Genomic DNA, 8,074 nt, shown 5'->3' on the forward strand with positions numbered 1-8,074 from the left:
AGTTTTAATCCCGTGTACCTTCTTGTATTTACAAGGTCCAGCTACAGTGTGCACTTTCATATGTCCTTGAGTGGGGATGAGAGAAATGAAACATTCCCACATTCTGAACATTCAGAGGGTTTTTCTCAGGACTGAGCTGATGTCTTCAAACGGAACTAACACAACTGAAGGCCTTACCACAAATTTAAATTCAAAAGGCTTTTCTCCACTCTGAGTCCTCCCAAATCTTCAAAAACAGGAAAATCTCAAGGCTTGACCCCATTTCCTACATTCTTAAGGTTTCTCTGCAGTGTGAGCTCTTTCATGTTTATGAGGGAATGGGAAAGAGTAAATGTTACATTTCTTACATGCATGGGCCTTTTTTCTTCTTTTAGACGGAGTCTCACTCTGTTGCCAGGTTGGAATGCAGTTGCACAATCTCGGCTCACTGCAACCTCCGCCTCCCGGGTTCAAGTGATTCTCCTGCCTCAGCCTCCTGAGTAGCTGGGATTACAAGCATATGCTACCACACCCAGCTAATTTTTGTATTTTTAGTAGAGACGAGGTTTCACCATGTTGGCCAGGATGGTCTCGATCTCCTGACCTGGTGATCTGCATGCAGAGGGCTTCCCCCCAACCCCCCATGGCTTTTTATGTCCTTGAAAAAGAACTAAGACAACTGAAATGTGCCACCATGCCCAGCAATGATTTTTTGTTGTTGTTGAGATGGAGTCTCGCTCTGTCACCCAGGCTGGAGTGCAGTGGTGCAATCTCGGCCACTGTAAGCTCTGCCTCCCGGGTTCACGCCATTCTCCTGCCCCAGCCTCCCGAGTAGCTGGTGTGAGCCACTGTGCCCGGCATTATTTTATTTGTTGTAGAGACAGAGTTTCACCATGTTGCCCAGGTTGTTTCACATTGTTTTAATCCAGGCTGGTTATGAACTCCTGGGCTCAGGCAATACAGACACCTTGGCTTCCCAAAGTGCTGGGATTATAGCCTGAGTCACTACACCCAGCCTCTATATCATGACTTCTTTCATGGCGAGTAAGGTGACTGGAACGAGTGTAGGCTTTACCGCATCTCTTACATTCATAGGGTTTTTCTCCAGTATGAATTCTTTCGTGGAGGTGAAGGGAACTGAGGCGACTGAAGGCTTGGTCACATTGTTTACATTCATAGGGTTTCTCTCCAGTATGAGTACTTCTATGGTTACAAAGGGAACTCAAACGACTAAAGGCTTTGCCACACTGTTTACATTCATAGGGTCTCTCTCCAGTATGAATGCTTCCATGGTAACGAAGGGAAGTGGAACAGCTGAAGGCTTTATCACATTTGGTACATTTATAGGGTCTTTCTCCAGTGTGAGTCCTTTCATGTGTCTTAAAAGAACAAGAGAATCTGAATGTTTTTCCACATTCCTTACATTCATAGGGTTTCTCTCCAGTGTGAGTTCGTTCATGTATTAGACAAGAACCGGAAACAGTGAACGCTTTACCACATTGTTTACATTTATAGGGTTTTTCTCCTGTGTGAGTTCTCTGATGTCTTTCAACTGAATTGAGAAAATAAAATGCTTTCCCACATATTGTACATTTATAAGCTGGATTTCCACTGTGCATTATCCTGTGTCTTCTAACACCTGGAACAGAAACGAAGAATTTCCCACACTGTTCACATTTATATTGCTTCTCTCCATATGGTTTGTATCCTGAGTGAGCTAGGATGTGCCTGTTAAGGAGGGAATGACGTACAAAGACTTTTCCACAAATACTGCATTCACATTGTTTTAATCCAGCAGAAATGTTCTCATTCAGATCAAGATTTGGAATTTGGCTGACAACTTCTCCACACTGACTACCTTCTTTGCTTTCACACAGTCTCTGTACCATATGATTTCTGTAAAAAAAATGACAAGCACATTATTATTGGTTGGTTTATTAATAACTTTCTACTTATTAATAGGTCTTGGACTTACACTGCTACCAATACTAGGGAAAATGCATTTTTGTTTTGTTTTGTTTTTGTTTTTATGCCATGACTGAATTATTTGAAAGTAAATGGGCTACTACTGAAAACAGAGCTACCACCTGCACGGCTATGACCAAAATAGTAACATTCATATACACAATTCTGTAGTACTATTTTCAAGTAAACTGTTTTCCAAACACTCACTGCTACACTGAAGTACGTTACATTTGGGTGAAATTTTTCTAAAACGAAATAAATTTCAAGCGACTCTTATTTGTTTTGATTGTTTGTTTTTAAGTTCACGACATGCTTAAGAGGACTTTTATTTCATCTTCTCGGTGCAAATTACCTTATATCTTTCCCAGGTTTTTCGAAGTGATCCTCAATATTCTGGTCTTTCCATTTGTTTCCTAAAATGCAGACCCACAAAATTATCATGAATTATTACAAACTATAGAAACATTACTAGATTTGCCGGGCGCGGTGGCTCAAGACTGTAATCCCAGCACTTTGGGAGGCCAAGACGGGCGGATCACGAGGTCAGGAGATCGAGACCATCCTGGCTAACACGGTGAAACCCCGTCTCTACTAAAAAATACAGAAAACTAGCCGGGCGAGGTGGCGGGCACCTGTAGTCCCAGCTACTCGGGAGGCTGAGGCAGGAGAATGGCGTGAACCCAGGAGGTGGAGCTTGCAGTGAGCCGAGATCGCCCACTCACTCCAGCCTGGGAGACAGAGCAAGACTCCGTCTCAAAAAAAAAAAAAGAAACATTACTAGATTTAATGTTCATTGTACACAGTGTCCATGCCTGATTTCTTCACCAAATCATTCCCTTGCCACATTCCAAATCACAAATAGCACTGATGATAGGGAAATACTTCTGTAATTAAGTGAAATGTGTTGTCATTCTCACCTACAGAAGCCAGGTTCCTGCAGGTTTCCTGCATCACTTCTCTGTAGAGATTCTTCTGAGAAGAATCTAGCAAAGCCCATTCCTCCTGGGTAAAGTTCACAGCCACATCCTCAAAAGCCACGGAGTCCTAGAACATTCCACACATGTGGATAGAAGGATGGGTGAGACTGACAGCACTGGGAATCTATACTCAATTCGTAAGCTGTTTACATGATTCTAAAATTTCCAAGCATTTATTCTATGACTTGATTGTCACAACTGTAACTCTGTTCACACATACTCCCTCCCACACAGCAGTATTAATGCTAGAATTGAACTATTCAAAAAGGCAACAGCAAAGTAGAAACACCCATCTCATTAGAGAATCCAAGGAGTAAGATGTGCTGCTAGGATTTACCTTTTAACTTCACTTTGTACCTTTCTAGTATCTGTCATAATAAAGTCCTACCTAATGAGTGTAAGTGAGTTAATATTATCAGTCCTGAGACTCTTATTCTTAAAAATGCCTGCTCGCAAAGTTCAATCTTTTTTTTTTTTTTTTTGGAGACGGAGTCTCGCTCTGCCGCCCAGGCTGGAGTGCAGTGGCCGGATCTCAGCTCACTGCAAGCTCCGCCTCCCGGGTTCACGCCATTCTCCTGCCTCAGCCTCCCGAGTAGCTGGGACTACAGGTGCCCGCCACCGCGCCCGGCTAGTTTTTTTTTTTGTATTTTTTAGTAGAGACGGGGTTTCACCGTGTTAGCCAGGATGGTCTCGATCTCCTGACCTCGTGATCCGCCCGTCTCGGCCTCCCAAAGTGCTGGGATTACAGGCTTGAGCCACCGCGCCCGGCCACAAAGTTCAATCTTTGTTTGTATTAGCAACTTACATTTTGAAAGGGATTCCACCAACCTAAGTAATAAGAATGACTCACTGCATCTAAACAGCTTATGCAATATATTTGCCAAAACTTTTTCTGCTGAAGGTCTATTATTTTATGTCACTGCAGTGGTGCTTAGGAAACCAGACACCAAAACACAGTCTGAACACGAAGTGTTCAATGAGTTTCCCTGGTAGACAATGTTTTACATGTGCTGTCACTTGTTAACTGGGGAGTTGAGCCCATTCCATGTGATTACACCAAGAAAGGATAGGCTTATTAAATTTAATTTAGTAAATAAAACCAATAATTGATATTTAACAATACTAATACAACAATTTTAAAAATTTCTATTGCACAATGTCAAAGCAGAAAAGAATAAGAAGAAATATGGCACATGTTTTTAAAAATGACATTAATGTCACCACTTCCAGATGCTATTCTTTTGAAATCACATAAATTCCCAAATCAGGCTTTTTTAGGCAAGAAAAACTACTTTTTCATACCTAGTAAAAATGACAAATGTCTAATGATTTTTAGTCATCTAAAAAAAGAGTGATGGCTTGCCTAACATACTTCCAAGATTTTCAAACAAAAATATTCAGGACAGCACAGTATTAGCAGAGAGATGAACAAGCACAAGCAGACCAAGGGAAAAAAAGTCTTAATGACCCAGCATTTATATGGAAGGTTGATGAATGATAGAGTAGGCACTGTAGAATAGAAAAAGAAATCACATGCACTTTAAAATATGAGGCAAACCAGGCTGGCATCTACTTGGGAAAATGTATTGCATTCTTCTCTATTCCATAAACAATAATCAACTTATTATATATTCAAATATGAAAGATAAAGCCAGAACACTTTCAGAAGTCACAGGAAGATTTTTTTTTTTTTTTTACGAAGGATTAGGCAGAATTTTTTTATGGAAGAAAAAAGTGATAAAGGAACAGACAAACTCAAACATATTAAAATTTAGGGAATAAAAAGAAAACAGAGTGGGCCAGGCGTGGTGGCTCACGCCTGTAATCCCAGCACCTTGGGAGGCTGAGGCGGGCAATCACCTGAGGTCAGGAGGTTGAGAACAGCCTGCCCAACATGGCAAAAACCTGTCTTTTTTTTTTTATTTGTTTTTTGAGATAGAGTCTCGCATTGTCACTTGGGCTGGGGTGCAGTGGCAAGATCTTGGCTCACTACAACCTCCACCTCCTGGGTTCAAGCAATTCTCTTGCCTCAGCCTCCCGAGTAGCTGGGATGACAGGTGCCTGCCACCACACTCAGCTAATTTTTTTGTATTTTTAGTAGAGACAGGGTTTCACCATGTTGGCCAGGCTGGTCTGGAACTCCTGACCTCGTGATCCACCCACCTTGGCCTCCCAAAGTGCTAGGATTACAGGCATGAGCCACCATGCCAGGCCTAAAACCCCATGTTTACTAAAAATACAAAAATCAGCTGGGTGTGGTGGTGGGTGCCTATAATCCCAGTTACTTGGGAGGCTGACACAGGAGAATCATTTGAACCCAGGAGGCGGAGGTTGCAGTTAGCAGAGATGGTGCCACTACACTCCAGCCGGGCTACAGAGCAAGACTGCGTCTCCAAAAAAACAAAAAACAACAACAAAAAAAACCTTCAGATATCCACATAAGAGGATACAGATGTGTCCACTGTCATAAATTCTTCACCATGCTACAAGAGGGGAACTGACATTTTGGTGAATCTTTGTAAATCATCAATTTATCTGTCACACTTCTATTTCACCAGTAGCATTTACAAAGCTAAGTCCTACAATTCCATTTGAAATTACCCCTAAAAAGAACAGACCTTTAAAAGTTACTACACTCACCCTGGGGAAGAAATAAATACGAATTTTTAGCAAATAAAATAAGAACAGACCTTTAAAACTTACCACACTCACTCTGGGGAAGCAATAAATATGAATTTTTAGCAAATAAAATACATCATTTTACCTTGCCTCTTTGGAAACAGTATTTTTATCTTTCAAGCTGTACTGACAAAATGTATCACAGTCAATGAAAAATTGAACCACAAATAAGTGGACAAGCCTTTTCGAGGTAACAAACTCAGGGAGGCAGGGCTGACTCCAACACAGACCTTTCTAAGTGTCACGGCAGGCCATTCTATCCCTCGGGACACCCATCCTGTTCAGTAAAGTACTCAGTGACCACCTAGGAGGCACTGGCACTGCTCTTTGTCCTCTTGTGTGCCCTGAGTGCATTTTAATATTCAGGTTCTTGCACATCCTCTCTGGGGTGGGTTTTCCTTGTCCTTTGGGACAGTTTTTCTCTCTTCACAAGTCTGAGACAGTCTAGAGAGCAGAAATCATTTCTGCCTTTTCCTCTCAATATCAGCATCCGATTGGCAGACCATCAATGTGTCTCCGAGGAATAAAAACTCGGGCTGGAGGAACAATTTTAATGACCTAACTTTAGTGACATTACATTGTATTGTCCATTAATTTTAATGTCCTAAAATTTTAATGACCCTAAAGGGTCACCATTTTAGATGAAACTATACCAGGAGATTCCTCTAAGGCCAAGAGCATCCAGCTGCTCCCCTGAGAGACTCTACCCCCTACCTCAGGCTGTCCTTGGGGATGAGACGACCCCGGGGCTGATACTCACTAGACCCTCCAATAGACATGGCCACAATGCGTATCCTGGGTCATCCCCAGACAGTTCTAAAATGCCAGGACTAGGAAAAGACAGGAGGGTGGCTGAGGACACAACACCCTGTCAGGTTTTCACGGGGGGACCTCAACCTAAAGACATTTTGGTAATATGTACACTTAGGAAAGATGAAGAGAGGCACAAAGATTTTTTTTTACAGTAGAGTGTCAGATGATTTATTCTCCGCTTTCCTCTCATGTAAAATGTTTGGAAACAAAAACATTTTGGCCAAGGTGGTTCACGCCTGTAATCTCAGAGCTTTAGGAGGCCGAGGCAGGCGATCAATTAAGGTCAGGAGTTCGAGACCAACCTAGCCAACATGGCAAAACCCTGTCTCTACTAAACATAACAAAAATTAGCTGGACGTGATGGTGGGCGCCTATAAGTCTAGCTACTTGGGAGGCTGAGGCAGGAGAATCGCTTGAACACGGGGTCAGAGGTTGCACTGAGCTGAGACTGCACCATTGCACTCCAGCCTGACAGGGCGAGACTCCGTCTCAAAATAAATAAATAAATAAATAAATAAATAAATAAATAAATAAATAAATAAATGGTTTGCTTCCTCATTCACCTTATCAAAGCCTCTCATTTACGCCCCTCCTGTGGACCCCAAACCACAAACCATGACTGCGGTACCCGGTTTATGAATCGCCGTTTGCTCAAACACGCCGTTTAACGTTTTAACAAAGCCTCAGGTTAATTTTAGGGGGAGAAAGGTGGGACTGGAAGCTCCATGAACCACAGCTTCTCCCACGCTGGAACCCCGCTCACCGTCAGGGTTCTCCCGGATCACCCTCCCGTGGTCTCCGCACTACCTGGGTGGGGGGGCGCGGGGTTCCGGAGAGGGCTCCGGCCGGCGGAAGTGGCGCCCACAGGTAGAGACAGGACGCAGGGGTCCCGCTGCCCGCGCCGCCCGGCCCTGCACAGAGGGGAACTGAGGCCGGCTGGCCGCCGCGACTCGGTCCGCAGGTTCCGCAGCCCATGGCTGGTTCCAGCAGGTTTCAACCAGCCCTCTTCCCCACTTCGGGAAGCCAGACGCAGTCCACTCACCATTCCTCGGCTTCCCGGGTGTCCTGGCGTCCGCTAGGGATGTCCCAACACCCGCAGGTCACAGGGTGGCCGAGGCTGCTGCAGAGTCACCGGGCCTCCCAGAGCCAAGAAGTAGCAGCGGAGACTCACAGGAAGAGCCTACTGTGGCGAAGGCCAGACAAAGCGCCCGCCAGCCAGATCCCGGAAGCCGCCCTCTCCTTTCCGGCGGCGCGCCTGATTGACAGGTCCCCACCCCAGCGCCCCTGATTGTATGGGGCTTCAGGCCCCGCCCCCTCAGGCCCAGAGTGACAGGAAATTGCGATCTCACCAGGCTGGATGTGGCCAGAATGACCCTTTTGGCCTAGCGGTTTGTAGGGGGTGCGTCCTTCCTGCGCTGGGATCTGACCATGCAAGGAGGACCTTCGCATTTAACCTTGTATACAGGATTATAGCTATTTGTGCATAATATAGATATAAAATTGCAAGCAATATAATGACAATTCTGCAACTGCCCAGTGGGTTCACCTTGCCCGCTACCTAGACAGAGCCGATTTCTCAAGACGGGGGAATAGCAATAGAGAAAGAGTAATTCACGCAGAGTCGGCTGTGCGGGAGATCGGAGTTATTTTATTTTATTTTA

General features: G+C 44.3%; 1 protein-coding gene across 1 annotated transcript; it reads right to left on the reverse strand.

Annotated features, from left to right (window-relative positions):
- Positions 1 to 929: 929 nt before the first annotated feature.
- On the reverse strand, positions 930 to 7,662 carry ZNF669 (zinc finger protein 669). The gene is made up of 4 exons (XM_025355056.1): positions 7,456 to 7,662; positions 2,862 to 2,988; positions 2,297 to 2,357; positions 930 to 1,875 (listed from the first exon to the last, which is right to left on the reverse strand). Exons 1-4 carry the CDS (start codon positions 7,456 to 7,458, stop codon positions 930 to 932), a joined length of 1,137 nt encoding a protein of 378 aa, XP_025210841.1. The 5' UTR covers positions 7,459 to 7,662.
- Positions 7,663 to 8,074: the final 412 nt, after the last annotated feature.

The sequence above is a fragment of the Theropithecus gelada genome, chromosome 1 (assembly GCF_003255815.1).
Source record: "Theropithecus gelada isolate Dixy chromosome 1, Tgel_1.0, whole genome shotgun sequence".
NCBI lineage: Eukaryota > Metazoa > Chordata > Mammalia > Primates > Cercopithecidae > Theropithecus > Theropithecus gelada.